The 24,187-nt window shown below is 35.2% G+C and overlaps 1 protein-coding gene across 1 annotated transcript in view; it reads left to right on the top strand.

Moving 5' to 3' along the window:
* The window catches only part of LOC149538231 (2-oxoglutarate (2OG) and Fe(II)-dependent oxygenase superfamily protein), a 112,801-nt gene that overhangs the window by 14,729 nt on the left and 73,885 nt on the right, over positions 1-24,187 (top strand). Inside the window, exons 3-4 of the mRNA XM_089799608.1 lie at positions 6,143-6,300; positions 17,849-17,951. Coding sequence (XP_089655734.1) covers positions 6,143-6,300; positions 17,849-17,951 — 261 coding nt within the window. The remainder of the gene's footprint in view (positions 1-6,142; positions 6,301-17,848; positions 17,952-24,187) is intronic.

Raw genomic sequence — 24,187 nt, forward strand, 5'->3', positions numbered from 1 at the left:
TTCAGAATATTTCCAGGGCTCATTGCCTAGAATATCATTGTTTATCCATTTGGAGGCTAGTGCTGTACCATGGGCTTTCAGATCCCTCAAACCAAGTGCACCCAGATGTTTAGGTAAACAGGATGTTTGGGCTTTAACTGAGTGCCTTTTTCTAGCTTCCATGCCATCTGAGCAGAGTAAGTCCCTCATAATTCTGTCAAGTTTTTTCTACTTGATAATTTGCAAACAGCCAAGAGGAAGCAAAGTAGATAGAATGGAATGCAGGCACTTTTTGGACCACCTGAACTCTTCCAGCTAAAGATAGGAGGCGAGTTTGCCATTTCTGGTGGTTTTTCTCTAACTTGGAGAAGATCCATGGCCACATGTCTTTTGTGGATGGTGACACTGCAAAAGGTATACCATGATACCTTACAGTAACGGTGGGCTAGCCCACATCCACCGCTTATCACTAAACCACTAAGGTGGGGAATCATGCCATCGGTCTCATCAGAAAATTTGGTATTAATTAGTTCTTCCTGATTGGGTAGTGTGATACCCTTGACAGGGGGACCTAGGGAAGAGGCTCTCAATATGTAAAACTACAAATTTGCTGCAATCACAAAGAATGCTGGTGAATGGGGTGCCCCTACCTAATGGATCTTTGAAGGGGAATAGCTTCTGACAATTCACCTTTATGTCTATGACTGTAGAGGAGTCCTTGAATAGGATCTCAATCCAGCTGCAACTGTATGAGGGAAAACCAAATCCCTTGAGCATACCGATGACACAGGGCCATTCAATACGGTCATAAGCCTTTTCAAAGTCTAGCAGAACCAAGGCTGAGGTCTAACCACTTTCCTTAGACCAGTTGAGGGCTTCCAACTGCCTTTGGTATTATGTTTTAACTTGATAACTCCTCTGTTAAAACTTAATATTAGGTCAGAGAGATCCTCTTTCAAATGCCTTATTATATACTTCCAGGAGCTCCTTGCTGATCCATTCTATGTTACATTTATAGAATTCTGCAGGAAGGTCAAAACGGCCTGGAGACTTATCATTGGCCAGTTCTATAATAGAGCATTCAGTTTCCTCTAGAGTGATGTCTTTATTGAGCTCTGCTGTAATTTTCTTAGGAACCTTATTAGGAATTAGTTGAATACACTTTTTCAATGCACTCTCATTAAGAGTGCCATGTTCAGAAGTGAATAATCCTTTATAGAAGCTTACAGAGGTGTTCTTAGCTTGTTCTGAATCTTTAGTCATCCCCAATTCAGTTTGAATTTCTTCAATCAGTTCACTTTTCTGTTTTGCCCTTATGTGTGGAAGAAATATTTTGATCCTCTATCTCCTTCATGGAGCCAATTCATTCTGGCCCTGATCCTTTGCCTCTGAAATCTATAGTTCTATTTTTTCCTGAGATACACATTAGTATGGTTAAGTTCTGAGTCAAGCATTGGACTTGCTCCATGTACATGAAATTCTTGCTCAATCTGATTGAGTTTAGCTTACAAAGAGCTTTCCAATCTATATTTATCTTTATTTCTCCAATTGTTTGAAACAATTTTCTCCAAGTCTCAGTTAGAGAGTCCCATTGGCATCTACGGTCCAGTCCTTTGTTAAAAAATTTGGACAGACAGGTAATCATCTTGATAGACTCCAAAGAGTCCCGAGTCATCCAAGAGAGATGTATTCAATTTAAAAGCTGTCTTGTTTTTCGGTTTAACAGGTAGGAGAGAGCTGGAATGAAGGAGAACAGAAAAAGAAATAGGGGAGTGGTCAGACCAGGAGGCAGGAGAGACTTGCATAGGAGGGAGATTAATTGATGAGGAGGAGGAGGAGGAATTAGTGTAAACTTTTTTCCTTTCGAAAGGATCAATAAGATTAAGCCTTCTTTTAAATTTGTCTCAAATGAAGTGTTCATTATCTTTCCAAGAGTTCTTAACTTCATCTGTCTTATCCTCGCCAAACTCCACCATATTGTAAGTCTCACAGAAAAAAGCCAGCATGTGCTAGGTAAGGACATAGCAAGCCAGTCCCATAATAGTTCTCTTTCTCTATAATCATTTGAGGCGTAATTGTTACAAACTTCCACAATAATGATAAATGGTCACCCATTTAAAGGTGAACCAAAGTGCCCGACTACAGGGAGAGGCTCACCTATTCATTATATGATCTGCTCAATTAGGATCAACTAAAATAGCTGAGCCACCTTTAACTCTATTATGATTGGTAACAAAATGGGTGGCCTTGTCCCAATAAATTTCATAATGGTGAAAGTGTGATATTCAGTAACTTTCACTCCTTATGCTCTCTTTCGTGTAGATCCTGATGATGGATCACAGATTGTGATCCGAAATGTTGATGCATAAACTTTTACGCAATTGAATCCAGAAACAACAAGCTCAATATAATATCTTTTTTCTAAAGTTTATTACACCAACTTCTGACAACATGTTTTCTGTCCCACATTTTAAGCCCTCTCACATTCCAGCTAGCAAAATTCATCATAATGGGAGCTTTAAGAAGGTTTTTGGTTCTTATCTTATACAGCCTTTGAAACAATCAGGCAAATCTGAGATCTTATTCTTAAGCATTTGTTCATGAGAAATGGGCTCTCTCCACCAGTTTTCTCTTTATTCTGAGGCTATTACTGACAACTTCAGTAAAGTCTCCCTCGATGCTATTGAGAATTGTTATCTTTTTGACCAGAGGGGTCTTTAGAAACCTGTTTCTCCTTAATAGAAGAAGTGCTATTGTCAGCATGATCTCTAGTATTAGGGTTAGAACCCTTAGTTTGATTGACAGAAACAGCTCCTTTATTAGGATTTTTGATAAAGGACATTCTCTTCTTGTATGGCTGTTAAGCTTGCAATGGAAGCAAACGTTAAGATTTCCAAGGAGTGAGAGACCCCAAGAGTAAGTCTCTTAATCTAAATTAAGGTTAATGATGTCAGGGACATCAACTTCTGTGTCTAGGGCGATGAGTACCCTGGCATTCAAATGAGGTAGTGTCACTCTTGATTCTTTGACTTGAAGAACCGTCCCTAAGGGTTTAAGAATGTGTGGGATGATTGGCCAAAATTCTGGCTGCAAGCCCTTAATCTTCACCCTATCGGGTGTGGTTTGAGCTAGAACTTCTCGACATCTTCTTTAGGTGAGCAAGGAAACAGCCTAAACAATGATTTGCCCACATTCCAGAAGCCCATATTCAGGACTCATTCTTGCATATTATGGAATTTCAGAAAGATAACAAACGATCTCTTTTGTATCATTCTGCAGAAACGAATATAAATGTCCATATTTCCCCCCAAACGTTTGAAATCCATTCATCAAAGAATTTTCTTGAAGGCAAAAATTCAGAATCCATACAAACAAAAAATATAGCAATATTTTTCAACTTTGCATGTTCATTTTTAATGGCATTGATCAGTCTTCATTCGGAGAAAATAAGAGGAATTTAAAGGCAGAAGAAGAAGACTTACTTTCTCCTCCCCCTCCGGGGTCTTGAGGGTTGATGACGCCTCCATTTCGAAGTCCATTGGCTCCCCCCTTGAGTAATCTACCGGACTCCATTTTGTTTCTGTTGAAAACTCCATCAAATGCTGCCGTGGGTGGCAAAGCGGAATCCCTTCCTCTACAAGCATGACTTTATACAATGGCTTCTCAGCACCACCTTCTGGCTTACAATTGTTATCACTTTCTTTATGATATTGCTATCAAGATTTGACTGTGTAATGCTGAGGAGGCCAGCTATCCCACTGCACATACACCTGGTTGACAATGTGGGATCCACCCAGGCGTGGTTGCAGATTGCCATTTTTTTAAGAATTCAAGTAAACCATAAATATAAAAATTCTGAGCAAGATAAGACCGATACATTCTAAATATTAAAAAAATCCAACTAGATAAGATCAATAATTGAATCCCAATTTGGCAACACTGAAATAAAGGAAGTTTGCTGAACTCCTGGAGGTTACCTTCCTTTAAGAGTGATTCTACATGAATTACAGAGATGGATACTGTTTCTTGAACCTTCATACTCATATCCATAACATCTCGTGCATGGATTGTGTTTGTTCTTGAACTTAGGCCTTCTTTGGGGCAGCTGGTATATGAACCTAGGATCATCCCAGGCTGTATGTGTCTATTTTTATTGACCAACATAAACTAAAAGCTATATTCTTTTTGACAAATACTAAAAAGCATCTACTGCATTTTTAATCTCTGCAGACTTGTGATTTTCTTGTTTTCAGAGAATTTCTACCAATAGTATTTAGAGATGCATTCACATGTAATGTTGACTTGACTAGTGGATTTTTAGAGCCATTATGCAGGCGCTAATCCTGAATGATTTGTGGCTGCCAACTTGTTTATTTTCCTCATGTTCCTTACAATCGAAGCATACACACCTTACCTCTTGGGGGATTTGAATTTGTGACCTCTCGTCAAGTAAAAATGTTGTCAACCACTAAGCCAACCAACGCTGTACTTTGAGATAACATCATGAAATTATTATTCTAAGCGTGATTAAATGAAACATTTTTGGTGGTGCCATGTGGAAGTAAATGACAGGAGTGGTGATTGTAGGTGATTTTAAGTGTACTTAGTAAAAATGCTCTGAATTGGCTAATGTCAAGGTACTATGATGCTTTTAGAGGGGAACTCTTAATTTTTAATTTGGAAGTCTAAAAAAGTAAGTGTGGGTAATGGTGTCACACCAATTCTGAAGAAGCTTCGAGGGTACAAAGTGAGGAAAAGAGTTGTCAGGTATCTAAAAAGGCCTCAAGATGTCAAATGTTGTGGCATAATGACAGCTTCAAAATAGTTCTTGGACAGTGCTATAAACCAAGTCTTCTTTGGAACTTGTGCAATGGCCCCAACAGATCTGATCAAGCAGGTTTAAATAAGGGCGTAATTGATTGCATGAGGCCTAGAAAGGCCAAGATGATTTCATGTGGTGTTTTAGAATAAATCAGTGCACTTGGATGGGTGTTCGGGAGTGGTCACAGGTATGGCAAACCTAAGGAAAGTATGTTTGGGGTGGGACTGCAAGATGTAGTTGCTGCTTTTGAAAACAATGCTATGCAAAGTACTCATCAAAAGGTTACTTTTTGTTTCATATGATTTCTTTGTACTTCATGGCTTTTATATATATATTGGTCTGGCTAGGATTAACTAACCCCCAACAGATCTGATCAAACAGGTTTAAATAAGGGCCTAATTGATTGCGTGAGGCCTAGAAAGGCCAAGATGATTTGATATGGTGTTTTAGAATAAGTCAGTAAACTTGGATGGGTGTTTGGGAGTGGTCACAGGTATGGCAAACCTAAGGAAAGCATGTTTGGGGTGGGACTGCAAGATGCAGTTGCTGCTTTTGAAAAATTTGCTATGCAGAGGACTCATCAAAAGGTTACACTTTGTTTCATATGATTTCTTGGTACTTCATGGCTTTATATATATATATATATTGGTCTGGCTAGTATTAACTACCCCCCTTCTTTTATGTTTTCACTAGCATGATGAGATGTTTTTAATGTCAGATGGCTCATGTTGGGAGTTGGATTTCTTTCAGCAGTCCTTATTGCTATACAGCTCATTAGCACTTTTTTTGACTTGCTTTTTCCATTCATGTATGTTCATATGGATTCTTTCTGTGTTCTTGTTTAATCTTGTGTGCAATATGAAGCTCATTTAAAACTTTTGAGTTGGCTTTCTAAAGTTGGAGCACATGGCTAATTTTTGCTGCACTATGTGTGAAACATGACAATAACAATAAGGGCCGCCTTAAGAAATACAAAGGTGATATTTATCACGATTCCAGTGAATATTTTGTTTCAATAGTGCAAATTAAATGGCCAAATTTGATTTTATCTCGTTTTTTATTCAGACTGGTTTGATTTGCAATCTTACTTGAGTGTGAAAGACATGCATATTAAGATTATGTTGAATCAATTACCCATGACTGTCAGACAGACTGGAATGCTTTCCAAGTTAATCTATTTATATTGGTCTGACCTGCATTTACTGGCTGGTTGATTTTTATTATTGCCACTTTATAATGGATTAGTCGTTTGATTATTTGCATTTGTTTTTTTAGAGCTCAAGTTGATGTGCTCTTAACTACCATTTGAGTTTCATCTGTAGTGGTTTTCCTAATTGCAAGGTCTTGAGCTGGAACCCTCGAGCCTTATACTTTCCTAACTTTGCTACAAAGAAGCAGTGTGAGTTAATTATTGAACTTGCGAAGTCAAATCTTCGGCCTTCATCATTGGCCTTGCGTAAAGGAGAGACTGCAGATAATACCAAGAATATAAGAACAAGGTACGGTGTCTTGTATTGATTGCTACACAGTGTTCAATTTTCCTTCCTGTCCTTTGGAGAGAAAATAATACCTTTCGAGGATACATTTTCTATATTATTATTTGAGTAGTACACCTTTCTACTATTGTAAACAAAATTGAATAAATATATGTTTCCGATAGTTCTGCTTATTTTCTGAGAGGAAATGTAATTGATTTACTAATTAACAATCAGTAAGAAATGAAAAACTATTTGAAATTTTTTTTAGTAAATTTATGCTAGTGAAAAATTAGTTAGAGTACTTATGTTCATATGCTTTCTAAAAAAGGAATCCTTCTTAATTGCTTTTGTTTCTAAGCTGTGATAAGTTGGTTCATTTTCTAAATTTCTACTAAATACAGAATCACCTCAAGAAAAAAAGAGAAAAATAACTATTATTTTTATTTTTTGGTATGAGAGTTTCAGTCTGAGACAAGCCTTTAAGTTCTTAGAAGAACTGATGACCTATTATCAGCAACTTCCATACCATTAAAATAAATAGAGTCTGGAATTAGATTGATCACGTGCATCTTTTCTCAGTCCTCTTTTTGTTCCTTCATGATGCATTTACATTAACAACTATGATGGTGAAGAAAACTCTTTTCCTATTATGTAAACAGATCAAAGATTGTTGTGTCTCTAGTGCATGCAGAGAGCATGGCTTATCTATTATTAGTAAATGAGAGTGCAAATCTATGCCACTCTTTCCACATTCGGATGTATGAAGTGCAGAAACATATATGAATTATTGTGTTCCTGTTTATTCAATAATCTTATAATGATACATACATCCAGTGATATATTTTAAATAGATCCATGTGGACAATCAAGAATGTCTGCCTTCATCTCATTTATTCTTGCTGACTTGAGTGACTATTTTTGCGATAAATAAATCAGACATTTTATGTACAGCATAAAAAATCATTCCAATCTAATTTTATAAAAGTAGCTATTGATGCCAAAGCGTGCTTGTTTCCTATTGCAAAGTAAAGCATATTCAAAGACTGAAAAACAATAGAAAATCTAGTAAATAATCAAAGACTGAACTAGAATAGAAAATCTTTGAATGTTTCTGGTTTCAATTGTGTCACTGTTTTTTTGCTTCAACGTTCGGGTCACACTCCCTGATCCATTGTCGGGATGAATGATTGAAAACAAAAGAAATGCGATCCAAAATGTTCATGCGAAAAACAGTGACACAATTGAATTCAGAAACATTCAAAGATTATATATGGATTGTGGGAATTTACTCCCTCTCAAGAATAGAAATGATAAGCCTGCAATTAAATTTGATGCAAGTTGGAAAGTGTAGACCTTCACAGAGATTTAAGAACAGGCTCGAAACGTATGTAGGCAACAAGACAGAGCTAAGGTAACACACAAAGATTACATAGAAGAGAGAAACATGGGGCAAAACTATTCCAACATGTTGATCATAGAAAGAAGCCACTACTTAACATAAGCACACAGAACAATAAAATATCTAAAATTCTCCATCGAGAGTACGAGAGCAAAGCTAAAGCAAGAATCTGTTCTCAAGAGCCAAATTCCCCTCCATAAGATAGGCGGCAAGGAGTAACTTATTGCCTTAGGAGTTATTCTTGCCACCTTTCCCAAATTGCCGACAAGGTAACTGTTCACCATACGAAAGGATGAAAGACATGCACTCCCACGATCAAATGAGTGAGGTCAAGTAAAAATGTTCAGCATAAAATAATGGCACTCAACTTACAAAATTAGTGATACTTAATATTTATATATAATTTATACATGTGTGTGTGTGTATATATATATCCATCAAAGATAAAACATGAAATAAACAATACGTCAGATGATATAAAAAAACAAACAATGGAAAAATATTTTTTTGGTCACTTAGGTTGTTAATCATAATTGACAAGGTATCTTAGGCCTAGAGGCTAACTAGACCAACTGGACATGAGAGTACCATTACCTCAAACCTAACCAAGTGACAATGAATGAGGTTCTAGCTCAAACTGCAATCGTAAATCTTAACGTTTGCTTAGTTACTCCTATGTTGATGATGTTCTTTCCCTGCTCATAGGATGTTGCTTCTCTTGCATCTACGTACAAGGATGAATTAGATATCCATGCTACTATACAAATCTCAATTTCCAAATTAATCATAAATTTGCATCAATTATTTATTGCTATTTTTCATAGTAGAAGATTCAATTCAAACAATACATTAGAATCTACATAACCAAAAGTTAAATATATATCAATACTCATTGAAATTCATATCGCGAAACTTAACTGAAATCCATTAAATAGCCACTCACATTTTTTTGGAATTAGTTAGTAGAGTTATAAAATGATAAGGTCACTAGGGAGGGATGTAGTATATCTGCACCTCGTGCTTCATCATCTTAGATAGTACATAGTACAATACATACAAAATTATATTTTTCAAAACAAATGTGGAAATCCTTGAATTCTCTCATCTGGATACTTTCAAGTAGCACTGTCTTCCTATGTTGGTCCCATTGGACCTTCAGTGGTTCACCGTTCGGCTTCGTAAGTGCAGCTTATGTATCTCGAGCACCCTAAGTGGCTCTATCATTACCACTACTGGATCCTGCACCTGCAAGGAATTCTAGTCAATAATATGCTCAAATCTGATTTATATTTTTTTAAATAAGAGATATGAAAAACATTGTGCAATTGAGCGAGAATTGCTATCGGAGCAATGCTGTAGCAATTGGTTTGATAATTTCTAAGTACTCAAAGGGTCTTATATAACTGGTGCAAGCTTGGATGTCCTTCCAAACTTAATGGATCTCTTGTGGCGGTTAACCCTAAGAAAGACTTTCTCTCCAACCTTAAGTGGTCTAGATGTACTCTTTGCATCAACATAACTCTTCTATCTTTCATTAGCTTCAACTAACCATTTTTTAATTAGTAGTAACCATTCTTCCCTTTTTGAAAGCATCTTGGGTAGAAAACTCTCTCCAAATGAGTTGTAATTGGACTTAAAGAGCCCATTTATGAGTAAGAAGTATCCCCACTTGTAGATATATGCACTTGCATCGTATCTCCATACCAAATGCTGCATTTCATCTACTTGAAATGCTATATAAAAACCTTGTTTTTTATCTTTCCTCCCATTCAAAAAGCTGACTTTATTCAATTTTGTCTACCCTTTGTCGCTCAAAGGCCTTTCGCTCATATCCTATATGCATATTCTTCCAGATCTCCAAAGTTCTAGCTTGAAAATTGTGTTATGGCTTTTCTAGTAACTAAAGAATGACATGAGGGAAGAACAATCACATGATGGGGCCATACAAGTGGTGAATGAGCGACGAGAGTGAATGAGATTATAGGATGGTTGCAAGACAAAAACGATGATGAAAATATACTTTCCCAACAATGGCCATTGTGATAAGAAACAACCAAGAACATAGGTTCCTATTCCAGATCAAGATGCTTCCACCAAACCTGAGTACTATCACGTAGTACCCTACAGCAGCATAAAGATTGACAACGAATGATGTAATAGGAGTTGTGTCTTGTCAGACAGTTTGATTATACATTTTGTGATTACATTTCAACAGATTACATGTACTCTAAAAACAAGATGTAATTGCATGTGATAGTTTGACCTGCGAAGTTATGACATGTAATTGCATTAAGTGGCATCAAGACTTGCAATGTTGAATAAGTCAAAGTTTGTTAGGTTTCTCCCACCTCTCTCTCAACCCCTCACCTATAAATAGAGGAGGGTGCTCATTGTAATTTCATCTTTTGGCAATGTAAGAAGACTTTGCTAGTTTGTATATGCACTCTGAGACTTTGTGTTTAGATTTAGATTAAATCGCTTTCAATAAAAGAGGTAACTTGCTTTCAAACTTTGTGTTGATCAAGGTGTTATTTGAGGATATTTTCTAAATATTGATTATGAATTTTTTGCTTTGTTCGAGAGGGATTTGAATTCAATCTTGTGGACTTTGAGCTGCATACTGCATTCAGGATTATAGTTCAACTTGAGTTTTTTCAAGACTTTGTGCTGCAGAAAGGAATTTTTTATAGTTGATAGTGACTTCAAATACTTATGGCTGAAAGAATATGTGCATCAGTGTTAAGTAATTTTATTAAAATTTATGAATATTTAGTAAGAGACTTTGTGCCTTACTGTTTGTTCAGGTTATTCAAGTCTTCATTTGGGATGAGTGCAAAATACTTTGGGTATCCGCAATTATTTGTCCAATATAAAGTAGATTGGTGTCTTTGTTGTTGTTCTTACATCAACCCCCAAGTTGTTTGCAAATTATTCCTTAAAAAAAGAATTGATTATAGATAACCACCCTCTTTTAGTGCTTTTTAGTTAAGTTTCTATTGAAGCCACCTATGGTAACAAGGGAGCCTTTCCTATTGCTGAGAGTAGAGAAATCTCATGAGATGTTTCCAAAGTCACAGTTTTGCTAGTTGTGGTTATAGTGACTTAAAAACTTTTAGTCAACAGGATCCAAGGCATATTGAGGTGTGTTCAATTCCTCCCACCTTTTCTAGATGATTGTGTGAATATGCTCACTCTAGGGTGGGGTCTTTCCATCAAACGATGACCTTCATTTGGGTAAGCATGTTACCGATGCACTTGTAGAATCTACCCAAGATTGGGACTAATCCTCACATTTGTTGTTATTGAAAACATGTGATATAAAACATTTGACCAAAAAGTATCATTTATCATTGTCTCCTTCAATTTCTTCCCTTGTTTAGTCTTTGACCTCTTCCACCCTTTCCAATCCTAAAACCATAAGTTGCAATTACTCTTGCAACTCGAGCATCCCCTGTAGTAGAATTCCTTGCAAAGGCCTGAAACAATGATAATGAAATGTTCTTGTTTAAAATGAACATTTGCACCTTGCTTACATCAACTACCCCCTGTTTGAGACTCATTTTATCTCTCCAATGTTTTTGTGTCGATTGTTCATAGCATGCACACCTTTTGTATAATAGATGTTCTTGTATAGATTGAATCAGCATATTGCTACCTCCAAACATTGCTGCATCAGTCATTGCTTGCATTACACGTTGAGGACCATTGTCCTGAATGACCTCTCCTAGGATCTGAATAAAAAACTGAAACTTGACATCTTTGTGTTTCCTTGAGAAATCAATTGCTTGCATGTGGTAAGGTTCATCGGTGCTTAAAACTATAGTGCATAGTTCCATGAAGTTTCCTAACAGGGGGATGCGGGGACAGGTTTTTGGTAGGGGGGACCAAGGGCCTGAATTGGGGATGGCAATGGGGGCTGATGCTGATATACAGATTGAGGCAAATTTGAATCCTCAAGGCATAATCTGTGATATAACATCTCTGTGAGTGCCCCATGAAAGGAAAACTAGTTTTCATGAAGTTAAAGGTTGCAATTAGTACGCAATGCCATTCACTATATAGCAAGGGGTTCAATTGTGTCCCCGACAACAGTGATGTAGGTGGTGGTGCTGTCAGGGCGAGTTTCTCCTAAGTCCCCAAGTCTTGGGAACGTCCTTGTACAAGGGATGTGGGGCAGTGCTATAATGTTGATCAGTGGATGTTATCTAATATCCCAAGGACATCCATGATTACACTGTAGCAATGTGTCACCCATTAAGCTGTCCTCTCCTCTATGAACAAGTTAACTTTGGAATAATTCTTTTCCAAGGGAGTGGTTCTCAATCTTGTCTTGGTAGGACCCATGTAACCAGGACCGGCTTTGCTCACCTTGTCAAGCATCATGGAAATGAATGCCATTATCAAAATGGAAATTGTCAAAGGCCTCATCTGTAGTCTCCCATGCACATCAAACATATCTGTGATTGGGTTTGGTGAGGATGAACTTGTAGCTTTATATTTCCCCTTTGATTCCACTACGCTCACCTCAAATGGCGCAAATGAGTGTGGTCGACTTGAACTTCCTCATGTACTAGAAATTTGAGGGTGCAGTTATTTCTCATTAATGATTTGATCATCTCAACCCCCATTTGAAGTGTGAGTTTCTCACAAGGCTCTGCTTCTTCACCAGCATTATGTAAAAAGTATGCATTAGTTGTTGTCATGCTGCCATTCCAATCCTATAGGTAAATGTTATGTTTTTGTTTCCAACCACCTGAGTTAGACACTTTATTTATGCTAGCTATTTTTGCAAATTTCTAGAAGAGATCTTTCTTGTTAAATAGCATTTGGCATATTGCGCCAAGAACTTTGAAGGGTAATCAGATTTCAATACACTTGCAGTTGAACTATTTGTGGCTATGGTGAGGCCTGTGTTTGGTGTCACTGATTCATCATCAGTTTCATTTTCCAAATCAAAATGAGCAATTAACATTGAATATTTGCATCTTGACTAAGGAAACTTGAAATGGCTATAACATAAAATAACAATAAATTTTAGTTTAAACTATTAACTATTTTGAAGTATAAAATGCTGCTTTGGCTATCTATACTGTTTAAAAATTAAAACAAAATTTTCTTTTTTGGTAAGATCTTGAGCAATTTGAAATTTATTTAAGCCGATTCAAGAATTACTACATGAATCCATGTTGTTTTCATCCAGTACAAAGAATAGTGCAGCACTGATTAGATGTTTTTTGCTGCTTTGCATTAGCAAACGTGTATTTTTGTTTTGACTGAAAATAAGGTGATTCAAAAATTACATTTATCTATGTTGTTTTCTTCCAATGCAGATAATTGAGCAGCACTGTTTAGGTTGTTTTAGCTGCTCTGCAGTAGTTTGTATTTTTATTTCGAAACATTTGTTTCACAATTAACAAACTTGTTAGCTGCTTTCCTTTTTGCATTTCTACATGTTATGATTCCCCCCTCCCCTTACCTACTAACATTTGTTGGTGATTACAAATTTCTCACTCTAATCTCCACATTTCTTGTACAAGACATTGCTTAATTGCTGTGAGTTTTATTTTGGGTAGCATAGTTTTTGTTGGTCGTAATTTTAGTAATGCATGGGGAATAGTTTAAATACTTGTGTTAATAATAGGATATAATTTTCCCCATTGAAGTTTCTTGACAGTTATGTATGCGATGATTGGATTTACCAATGCCAAAGTTATAAATGTTTAAAACATGTGCTTGTATGCACATTCAGGATGCTAGAGAAAAGGAGTTTGACATACATCAATGGTCCTGTAATTCTACGTACAGATAATTCTTTTCTTCCGGAAAAGCTGTGCAGCATCTCCTAATAATATATGTCATGTTTATGGCTCTATTGAGTGATCTGAAAGTACGAAAATGGTTTCTTGTTGCATACCTCAAAGTGTATGTGTAACCTTTGGCTTTTTCACTTATATTGCCGACTACACTAACTGCTAAGCTGCATTAGATAACCCTGCTGTAGAGTCATAGATCTCTGTTGCTTGTCTCTGCTTTCAAAACTTGAAAGCATGAAACACAATCGCATTAAAAGAATATACAAGAACCAAAACCTAAAGTGCCAAGTGGACTTGTAGCACCCCAAAGATATTAGGGATTCTTATTTTTTCTAAACTGACAATTTTTTTTATAATCTTTTACTGTGAATTTATTTTGGGCTGCATGAGGAAGCTGGGAATGCTCAAGATGGCTGAGTGCTCCCTATAGGGGGTTGCTACTCATGCAGAGGGGGGATAACTAGGATGTCTACATTTTAAAAATAATATGGGATGGCGAGGGACGTTCTATTGGCTTCGAATATGTTGGTTCTCAAAACCGCAGATTGAAATCCTATGAGCCTTGCCAACTCAATACTGAGATTTCAACCGGTTATGGCCAACTTGATAGAACTGATGAATACGATTCAAGTCCTCTGCTCTTCTGGCTCTGTAAGTCCCAGGTGGGTGCACCTGTCCCTAAGATGACTCCTCTCGCCTTAGGTTTTTTTATAGCAGACGATCTGATCACAAATGTAACAAAATCTTCCGAATGGCAAGAAATTAAGAAGGCTTTTAATTTGCAGCACTGAAATAAATGTATGAAAAATGCTGAAAGTATATTGACCTCAAAACTTAATCAATCACTTCAAGATGTAAATGCTTTAGATAGAATGCGTTTCAAATTTCAATGTTCTAAAATTATGATGATTAATAGAGTTATGCAAAATGGATTTCGATTTCCTAATGAACTTAGAGACCGGTGCCTTAATTTACTTGGGCGGCAGAGTCAATTACAATATAGATTATTAGGTCCAACTTTGAGGCAAAAGATTTCTTCTAATGTCATAAACTGATCTGAACTGTAGAATGCAAAAATTTAAATCACATATGCTATTCACTGTTAGTTTAAGAGGAAATTTAATTTCTTTGAATAGAAAACCAATTAGATAAGGAAAAGGAAGAATACTCGTTCTCTCTCAAATTCCTTAACTGTCAAACAATGAATGCTATGAAATAAATTTTCTGTACAAACTAAATCACAGAATCTCATTAGAGCTCTTTTGAAATCACAAAGGAGCGGTCTTACTTGCAAGTGACTTCTATGCTTCCAATAAACGTAGGCTAAGGACTCTGCTGTTCATAAGTGCTCAGATACACCCACAGGGCTTTGATTGCAATTTTGTTCTATTAGTTTTAAAGTATCTAAAAATAATCTTATTGGATGCCCCTTTTCTGACTATAACGTCTCTTATTTATACTTTATCAAAGAGATATGAGATCATCCTCCTATCATCCTGTCGCTTCAGTACAAATAACTGAATGGTGCTTCTTAAACTTAATTATAATACAAACTGCCATTTGTTAAACAATTTGCCACCAAATAATTCTGACATATAGTAGATTATTGTTATCTTCAAATGGCAACATTGCGTGAAAACAATGGATGAGGAGAATATTAGGGAAGCTCGCTAATAATTATATGTTTGTTGGTGACTCCAAAAATATCTTATCTGTGATACCAATCGTTTGCAGAATCTTCCGGCACAAAGTTTTCCAATATGCAATAAGAAAACTACAAGGGTGGCCTGTTTGATATATATGGCTTTTTTCCCAAATGATTTGGGCCAGTGATGATACTGGTCTATCCGTCATATCTAAAACTTTATGCAAGACATCTTCAAGAAGAGAAATCAACTCTTTCGTCTTCATAATACAATAGTAGAATTTATTTTGGTGATCCTCACCATCTGCAAAATAAACTCAAAATTTGGAAAGCTTTCTAATCCTTTGTTGCTGAGTTTGAATCCCAAAAAATGCATGAGATATCTGATAGACAATAAACCCTTGAACAGTGTTGAAACTGAATGGTAGACGTTTTATCTCTACAGATGAGGCCCTTTTAAGAAATTCAGGCAGCATAATCTATGCCCTTTTTAATTAATCCAGTTTTTGAATCCTCATTCAAACGGTTTGCTTATATATTTCCTAATAGCTTGGGACATTGCTTGACCTGATGATTACCTGCCAGAATAATTGATCACAGGGTCAACAAATATCTGTATTCTATTTGCTATTTCAGGCTTCCATTCTTGAACACCTGCGATCAGTTTGAAAATTCCATACAGCATCAATCATGTCTTTTCTAGCACATAAGTTTTGCATCAAACTGTATTATCTGCTAGTGCAGGTAATCTGTATTACTCTCTAAGACTGAGGTTAGTTGCATAAACAGGCCCAGCATGATCTTGGAATAATGCATGAGATCCTTTTCTAACATCTAAATCTGTTGAATGCTCATTTTGATCCTCAGCAACTTCTCTGATTACGCCAGAACATATCACTAATCCTTCACAATTCTCAAAAATCAAAGGGTCAGCCAACTCAAATAGGGACCAAATGTCATCCTAACTTAGGTAAGAATGAATTATAGAGATAAAACTTTTAGGCTTGGATTGTCCTAGCAAGGTTGTCCATATTGTACTTCGAGGCTTTCGATACTTATTTTCAAGGTACAACACATTTATAATTTAAATATGCCAATTTATTTAAAAATATGGAAATAATAATCAAAAGTAAGAGGGCTAAAGGTAGAGCACAAGTGGAAAATCTAATTTGCAAAATTTAGGGCTTCACCAGAACACATTCCAGTTCGCATGAGTGGCAGAAAACTAGGAGGGGTGTGTAGCTAGGCACCACTGTATTTAATTCATAACCTTAGATTATAATAATTTTTGATATGCTAATTAATCTTTTTAGTAGCAATGAATCCTAGGGAAACCTCTCCTCATATTTACCTAGTCAACCTATTATATTATGGCCTTAAAGAATGATGGAAGCTATTAAATATCTCATCTTTGATTATTTATTTCCTCAAGGAGGAGTTTCAAACGAGAGTTGCAACTTTGTAATAGAATGCTTAACACAGTTGGATGCAGACGTAAGATATTAATGCGTACCTGGAAAATCTCCAATATTTGATCAGTAGAAGTTATTTATTACTTTTGATTCTCCAGGCCAATGTGCAATTTATGTGTGTTATTTTCCTTCTCAAGATTTCTTCTTTGTTAAATTATCTTGTTTATGAGGTAAGAGTTGCTTATGGTAGTGCATTTTCTGTTATTGACATTTCTGATAATCCGTTTCTACTCCCATTGACTTGTTTTGCTGACATGGGTGTGTGTGGGGGTACGTATGTGCATTAAAACATAAATATATGCTTGTTAGGGCTTTTTAAGATAGATTGTCATACTTGACAACGCTGTTAGAACTAAAATAACAATAGCAATTGAAATTTGAGAGTTACACATAAATTAGATGGACACAGATATATTAATTTTTGTTTATGTACCCTAACTAAGTGTAATTCATAAATACAAATTGATTTTATGATTCCACAATCTCTTTCCAAATGAGAGGTTGATACCTATTTAATAGTTTTCATTAGGAAAAGGTCTTGGTTGGTAATTTAAAGTTGGCAGCCACACATAATTAGATAGACACCATATATTAGTTGGTGTCCATGTACCCCAACTAATCATAATTCACTTATAATGATTGCACGATCTACTTTCAAATGAGAGATTGATCCTTATCTAAAGAGGTTTTGTTAGGAAAAACTCAAGTATTTGAAGTGGATACAGTCTTTTAATGATAAATCTTAACTTGATGCAATTCAAGGATATCATAAGCCAGTAACTCAATGGACAAACAAGTCAAGATCACTACTAACTCTAATATCACCCCTTCAAAACTTGTTTTGTATTGCAAACTAGAATGTGGAATTATGCATTACATTCTAGACAAACAGGAAGAATTTAAGAAATGCTAAAAAAACGCATGTAATCTTCTCATATCAATATTAGTTTTTTTTAATTGATACTCAAATTAATACATCCTCTAGCAAATTTTTTATATATTTTATTGTGAACGATATTTTGTTATCCTTAAGAATTGTATAATGTTATAATTAAATTGAAGTAATATCTAACAGTGAAGCTTACTGTGGAGTATAGTTTTGTATATCTATATGCAAACTTGTGTATGTTTTGTATTTGTGTGTTTATGTTTCCGCATACACACATACATTGCTCATGACAACTCCACATGGATTATTTGAACTGATTTAGTGCCCTCTCTGTTTCTATGAATTTGACAGTTCTGGCACATTTGTCAGTGCCAATGAGGACCAAACGGGTACATTGGACTTTATTGAAGAAAAAATTGCAAAGGCTACAATGATTCCAAGATCCCATGGCGAGGTTTATTTCTTAATTTGTAATCCTCACTTAATTTTGTATGTGCTTTTTATTTGAAAAAAGGCAGTCCTGACTATTGTACGCTGTGCTGTTTTTTGAACTATTATGTTTCTTTTATTATGAATTGTTCAATGTTGTTTGGATTGTGCATTATATATTGGGTTATTGTGTATATCCATGAGAAGCAACAAAATATTAACTCAACATGGTTCCATGTATTGTTTTAAAAAAAGAAACTAATGGGCTAATTCCAATAAAATTCTGTTACGAACTTTACCAAATTAGCAAGTGTCAAGAGTTTCAAGTTAATACATTCTTAGAACTTAGAACTTGGAATGTACAAATGCTGATGATCTTAGAGGATTGTAGATATAAATTATTCACAGAAACATAAAATTTCTGGTTATAACATTTCTGAAAGAAAACTTCTTTTCCTAGAAGATGCATCGTTAGGAGTATTCCTTAATGACTTATGGGAAACATGCTTCCTAAGGGATACACCATCTATAATGCTTGCATTCTTTGACCAGGGAATTGTTATGCAAGCAGGTTATGCTGTTTCATTAAACCAATCATGTTTTTAAAAAATAAAAAATGCATAGCATGAATGACGTTTCTTTTCCATTTAGGGTAAAATATGCCTTATTTATTGTTCTTCCATAATTTAGCATATTACTACCTTTTGGGTAATATTGTATTATTCAAGGCCCATCAATGGGCCTTTATGAGTTCATATTGTGCTTATTGATAGGAGGTGCAATGGTGTAAATTGGATCAGGGATGAGTCAAAGCAAACTTCGATGCATCAAAGTAAGCAAATTTTCATCAGATAAAGGCGAGTTTCCTAGCAAGAAGGAAGACAACATTGGGATTCTAAGATAAATTTCTAGCAAGAGTGCAAAAAGATCAAAATGAAGACATTCTTCATCAGTAAACTACACATTTTCCAGGTTGATCAAGCATTTCAAGAAGTTACTAGACAACTTTTCAGATTGAAGAGGACAAAATCAGATTATTTGAAGTCCAAAAATCCCAATTTCAATTTTAAGAATTTTAAATTTCCAATTCTAGATCAAAATCCTGAAATGCAAATCCAATTCAATATCTAGAATTCCAAACCATGTTCCAAGTCAAGATACTTTTGAAGAAGTGTTATAAAATATTTGAAGTTCTTCAAATTCGTAGTTTTGATCCAAAGTGTTTTATCTTTCACTTTCAGGATTGATACATGGGACGATGAAGGAATGATGATGATCAAGGAAGTGAACATGAATTCCAAGTGATGAATATGGAAATGCAAAGGACTCAACTACTACAAGGAATTCAAGTTCAAGGCATACAAGGAAAAAGATTGCTTTATAAATGAAGAATATAACAAGAAGCTTGGATTGTCTTGGAAATCCAAGATCAACATGAATGACTGACTCATCAATATGAAGATCAACAATTTCAAGTCATTAGAGAAGAGCAATATAAGATGACATCAAGAGCAGTATTTCTAAGGATGAAAAGAACGCTAATGGATATGAAGCAATTTGGGAATATGAACCATCACAATCATTTACAAGAAGTAGATGGTTTCATAAGAGTTAATTAAAGTCAGAAAAATAATTTTGAGTGTCAAAAGATATCTCTTCTTTGTGATGAAGTATGACAGATTACAAGATATAAAAGCTGAGGTGGCACCTACTCATCTCCTATTAGTCCAGCATTTCCAAGTCAACATGTTTTGGTCCATCGAACTTAACTCATCAACAATTAGACACGTGGAAGGCATTTGTTGCAAATTTGTTATTAATTTGCTCATTGGTTCGTCCTTGAAAGGACATGTACTTAAATACCTTTAGTTTTATCATTGATGACATTAAATGTATGAAGGTGATAGTTGTAACGACCTATTGTGACACAATCACAAATTGCTCCATTCCAAATGGCAACCCCCTAGTTTTTTGCTTTTTAGGGTTTCATTTAAGTGTTTAGTTTTAGTCTTCGATCTCTTTCTAGTGTGAAGATTAGTGACTTCAATCCAAATTCATGGATGTTAAAAAGTGAATGGGAGAAACCATGACAAAATGAGTATTTTGATGCAACAAAGGCGTTTAGAAGGGCCAAGGGGCAAAGATTAACATTGCTTGAGGTCAATTCTAACAAGTATTTTCTAGGAAAAGTTATTTTTTTTGTTTTTTTGGAAGTTTATTTTTTTTTGTATTTTGGGGCAAAATTGGAATCCCCTTTTTGTTAGGTTGCATTGAAGTGTAAAATTTCTATTATCAAGTTCGTTTGGTACTTCATGAAAAAGCATGGAAAGTGATGAAAAGTTTTGGATTTCAAAACGAGGAAAAGCATTCAAAATCATGAAAATTCTTAGAAAATGCTTGTTCTAGTATCAAAATTATCTAGAAAATGTTAGGAGAAGCTATGGAGAAGAACATTGATGGAAGCGTGCTGATTGCTAAAATTTAGCGTAAGTCTAAATTTTTTAAGGATCTTCCAAAATCCATAATCTTTATTATAACTCTTAGATATTTGAAACCACTCAAACATCTTGACAATAGTTGTGTAAAATATAACCTGAAGTTAAATGCTATGTTTCATATGAATATTTTGCCTTTCAGAAAGTAGGTGTCAGTATATTGAGGAAAATTTGTGAAGTGTCAACATGAAGAATTTGAAGAATCCTCAAAGCATAATGAAGTTTGCCCATGGAGCGTGTTGGTTATCCCTCAAGTGTCATCAAATGTACACCATGGAGAGTACTTTGAAGGGACAAAACTTGGTTAAGTCAAGAAAATTCCTTGATTTATAGCAAACTCCGTCTAAGTAGAAGAAAGATCCCTAAAATATCCCATGGAAAGTTGTGGCGAATTCTAGAAAATTGTGGACAATTCCTTAAGTTGTACAAAAAAAAGTTGTTGAAATCCCCTTGCACAAGTAAAATCTGCCTCCTGTAGGAGGAAAATTGGCTAATTCTCAACAACCTAGCTGAAGATTGAAAACCATGAGATGAAGTTAACTTTCTAGAGCCAGAGAAAATTTGGAAAATTGTGAGTCTAAACCCATTCAAGGTTAAGATCACCACATATTCAGAGAAAAGTCTAAGTTCAAAAAAGGGAAAGGACAACTTTCAAACGAAAAATGTTAAGCTTATGCATAGAAAAGAAGAGGTATAAGTTTCTAGAGAGGTTTGAATTTTGGAGAGAGGATTTTTAGAGGGTGAAAACTAAGGAAACAGTCGTGAAGATTGCCTTAGTACGGGGAATTCTCTTAAAATCAGACTTGAAAGTGCATTTCCAAGGGCGAGACTTCATCATTCTAGAATTCAAGAGGCCATTTCAAGATCAAAGGAAAGATTGGTGGAGCCATTTTAATGAGTTATTAGCAATTTTCTCAATTTTTTTTGCACGTCTGATATAAAGTGAACAATCAAGGGAAAATGAAGATGAAGGAGATGTTACAACTTTGGATTTCCAAGATCAAGATCAAAGAAAGGAATTCACATGGTATAAGGAAAGATGATATTCATAGACGAGGAAACACAACCAAGGACTTCATCACCTATAAAGAATTTTAATGCAAGATGAAGAATGGATGGACAATGAAAGATTTCAACAGCTTCCAAATTTTAAAGTTTACTCTAGGAAGTCCAAAATCTTGGATCGAGGAACATTCAAAAGGGAAAAATTCTAAGTTTAAGGAGGTTCAAAGATGATGTAATTTGGTAATATTTTTTTCCCAAATTCCCAAAATTGAAGAAGAATTATTTAAAGATAAATTCATTTAAAGAGAATACACATGCTGAGGTGGCAACAAGTTGTCTCCAATCAAATAATTTCATTACAAGGCGTCCAAGTTCAATGAACCTGATCTTTTCTTCCATCAGTATAAGGTGTGCTTTATTCTTAAGAAAGCTCCATCACATGTTCATTTTTCATTGGTTCCCATTGGAAAATTATGGTAAACCCTAATTAGGGTATATGTAATTTCCCTTCTTATATACTTTGGACACTACTTGCAATTATCGCAATTCAAGATACATATAACAAGTTGCTGATAAACAATTTCTATTATATGATGCTTAATTCCAAATGCATATGCCTTTACAATTGATAATGAATGATAATTGTGTGAAGCTTAGTTCCAAATGCATCCATTGCTCTATAATGATAAATACTGCACAACACTATATCAACAATATATGCTCAAATAAATTGGCAATGCTGTTTTTGATATACAATGGATCACATGTGAATATGTGAGACTTCTTGGTATAATAACAATGTGCGCTATATATTGCACAGGTCTTGTCTGGTATGCCAAAATTAATGTTCTTTGAACAATGGAAGTCATCTTTGATAAAATCTATGTGAATATGCTTCAGTATGATACTGCCTTTGACTACTTGCACTAATGATTGCCGAAGGCAATACAATTCTCTAAACAGAGCGATTTATGTAGGGATATGATTTATATTGTACTCCCTAATTGAACTAATTATCTTTTCCAAATGATATAATCTTTGATAAATATATGCACGATGCATGGAAGAGGTGCAAATGGAAGAGTTGTATCTTTTGCCCTATTGATCATAATGGAGAGGCACTTCTTATCCCCATAATAATCATAATGGTTATTGCGGTAATCACATATTATTGACTATGTTATTAATCATGCCTTAGTTATGCAATGTGATATAATTGCAAACGTAGTGTGATCTATGAAGAATATGCTAAGTGTAGATGCAATTCTAGCATGATGCGGTCATTTGTAGGGTTGATTCGTAGTATGAATGTGATTGATTTGTGTCTATATTGATTTCCATTAACTCGTGCAATCAATATATACCAGCTGCCTGATATATCATTGATTCTATATTCCATAGCTGATATTGTGGCTTTAACTGTTATTGCGTCTTGTCTTCTCCACTCATGTATGATTTCGACCAATATTATAAGTTCTTAAGGCTTTTATGAATGTCATAGTCTCCATATTGACATTGTTATTCTTGGATAGTTGTTGGCTATCATCACTTACTCTAAGAACTCTAGATTTTGTGAGTGTTGTTTTGAATGATTAATCTCTATGGTATACGAGTTGGGTGTATTACAATCTCCCCCTTTTGGAGGATGCTTGTCCACAAGCATTCTTATATTGTTATGATGATTCCGAGATCCCAAGGGAATATGGAGAATCACTCAATGTACATTCGTAGCTTCATGTTGATGTCTTCAAACTCATTATGCAATTCACTTATCATGTAGACTTCTAGATCCTAATGATTAGAGCTCCAACATTAAGATGATTATTTAGAACAATGATCATGTAGTGTTCATCATTATTGATAGCCTTATACTTGTGTTGACCGACAAACATTTAATAATCATTAAGCTTCAACTCTAAATTGAATTCCAAATTGTCTTTACTCATGTACCATCCCCTAGAGATTGTGCCATTCCAATTTTAGTAATTTGATGAACCTTCTCTTCACCGAAATAGATGTCAGGGCTGGCCTCTTCAAAATTCTTAACATCTGATCTTTTTCCAAAAGAAGGAATCCCAATCTGAATTACAACCTTGTATAGTTTGATAAAATAGTGTTTAGTGTCACCATTATTAGAGTTTGCTATCTTGTTACAAATGGTTCTCATCATTTTCTTTATTGCAGATGCACCGAGATTACAAAATTTGTTTTCATCTTGATGAATTAAAGATGTATCGGTATCCCAAGCCTTGTGTTCATCTCTCCCAAGAAGATCTCTTCTTAATTTCCTTTGAGAAAGTTTCAAGTTATCATCATGTCTTTTATGTTACTAGGTTTCATGAAGGGCTTGATCTCCATGCCTTGCCTTTTTGACAGTGATGTCTCTTCCATTGTCTTCTTCAAAATCATCTGAGGTTTAATGTTTTTTTAGATGCTTTTATATCTTTATTTGTCATCCTTTGCATTTTATTTTTTCCATATTTTCAATGTCATCTTCCCTCCTTTCAATTGCAATTGGACGAGGCTAGATACATGAAGTGGAAATATCTTCATTCTTACTTCTTGACTTAATAGAGGATGCCATGCACTTATTTGTATCATGGGTGCCATTCTATTTTCTGATTTCCTTGGAAATGTTATCCTTAATACATGATCTAGGAGATGCATTAAGTGTAACCTTGTGATTTCAAGCATTCTTACTTGTGGTAGTGGGGTTGTATGAAGGAGTAACAGTTCCTTGTGATGTTGGATGATCATTTCT

The sequence above is a fragment of the Cupressus sempervirens genome, chromosome 9, assembly GCF_028749045.1.
Source record: "Cupressus sempervirens isolate cs-2001-9-10 chromosome 9, ASM2874904v1, whole genome shotgun sequence".
NCBI classification, from domain to species: Eukaryota; Viridiplantae; Streptophyta; class Pinopsida; order Cupressales; family Cupressaceae; genus Cupressus; species Cupressus sempervirens.